General features: G+C 37.1%; 1 protein-coding gene across 1 annotated transcript; it reads left to right on the top strand.

Moving 5' to 3' along the window:
- Positions 1–1,213, top strand: LOC113829570 (integrator complex subunit 13 asun; the record flags this gene model as incomplete). Its single annotated transcript, XM_027382763.2, is given in 1 exon segment — positions 1–1,213. A coding segment is annotated over 1 exon segment (904 nt), but the record flags the coding sequence as incomplete, so codon positions are not given.
- Positions 1,214–1,979: the final 766 nt, after the last annotated feature.

Genomic DNA, 1,979 nt, shown 5'->3' on the forward strand with positions numbered 1-1,979 from the left:
TATTCACACTATGTACACTTCACGTAGTATACTGGAAGATCCACCATCAATCAGTGAGGGTTGTGGAGGCAGGGTTACAGACTACAGGATTCCTGATTTTGGAGAACTAATTAAAGCAAATAAGTTAGCTCCATTTCCAGCACCCACAGCAGAAAGTGAAGAGAGTTTGACACCACTTGAACGAAGCAAAGAACAACTTAATCGACACACTAAATACTGGCCAATAACATTGTCATCAACATCGCTTTTCAATTTGGGTCCTCAGATTGAACCTCTGGCAGCATTAATGCTAGAAGACAATCTAACAGAGGATGAAGTAGTCGAATGCAAGCAAGTGATTTTGTATCTGATGAACATGGAAGCTCGAGGAGACCCTCTCCCCTCTCCTATGGCAGGCCAACGAGGGAAGGGAATGAAACGAGAGGACCAGTATAGGGCAGTGTGGGCAGAGCTTGAACAATATCTTCAGCTCCATCTTCATACTCCAGCACATGAAAAAGTTCTTGAATGCCTGATGGAATGCCACAACAAAGCTGCAACCCCAGAATACAAAGGGGATGAGAAAGTTGACATTGATCAGGCACTGAAGGAATTGGATGACTGCAACTATGTTGCAGATAGAGACAAGGCAGAGTTTGGGTCTGGTGGAGGAGGCAAACATGCAACAGGGGACCTCTCTTTACCAGATAGCAAGAGAAGAAGAACAGTTCCACCTCCTTTAGCCCCCATGGGCCGTAGCAGTGGAATGAACCTCCTCACACTATGGGAGAACAAAGTATCATCAGAGGAGTCACGTCGTTGCTTGGAATTCCAGGGGAGACTTAAATCTGAGGATAATGTCACTAAACTCTATGTTAACCTGCAAAAAGACAAGGATAAAGATGAAGTTCCAAGAAAAAAGTGAAAGCATTTTCGAGTAAGGGCTTAATGTTTATTTATCTCATAATTTCCTCAATTACCGTAGGTGTAAATGTGTGTTAGTTATTAAGTTCCTGTATAAAGGATTGTGAGTACTCAGTGTTCAACATGCACTATGTTTTCAAAGATTTGCCCATTTGAGAAACTATTGCTTTTGAAATGATTCTTGTAGACCTAGATTTGATATGTCACTTTTTTTTTTTTTTTTTTTTGTAAATAGATACATGTATATGAATATATATCTTTATATAAGAAATGTACAGCCATCAGTTTATATTATAAAAGAATGTTTTTTTATTGTTTTTCTTTATCCATTTTCTACAAATAATAAGAATGAAAGACAAATATCCTCCAGAAAAAGTTAAGTGTTAAATATACCTCAGACAGCATAGTTCAAAATTTATTTCTCACATTTTCTTGATGGGAGGAAAACTTATGTGTGAAATCCAGTGTCCTGAGACAAATTTCATTTATTTTCCAGAACATATTCCTTGGTATAACATCATTATATTAACCCATTGCTGCTGAAATGTATGTACGTACATGCCACGTCCACTGTGATTTTAATTTATGAACTTTGCTCAAACATAGATGGCTCCATATGAACTTAGTCACCAAGGAGTCAGTTACTAATTGTACTTTATCTGAGCTGTTAACACGTTGTCTTTCTTTATTTTTATTTTTTTATTTTACATATAATCATAACAGAAACAGTAATGATAATGGTAGCATAGAAAGAAAACAGTTTTCCACAAATTCAAGCAATACAGGGATATCAAGGTATGTCGGAACTACAGTAGACAGTGCAATCACTTGGCACTAATGGGCTAATCAAGAAATTAATTTGTTATAAGTTGCTTTAGTGACAGCTGCTCCTGAAGCACCTCTACTATATAAAAAAATACCAACTGAGAAAAGCACAGGAATCCTTAATTGATATCAAAATAGGCATTTCATGTCTGAAGGCTTGTCTTCAGCTATTCTCTTCACCCACTTGCAATAGATGTCCCATCATGTACATTCTATTATGATTTAATTTATAAATTACTGGCCAAGGCTTC

This window comes from Penaeus vannamei, chromosome 10 (assembly GCF_042767895.1).
Source record: "Penaeus vannamei isolate JL-2024 chromosome 10, ASM4276789v1, whole genome shotgun sequence".
NCBI classification, from domain to species: Eukaryota; Metazoa; Arthropoda; class Malacostraca; order Decapoda; family Penaeidae; genus Penaeus; species Penaeus vannamei.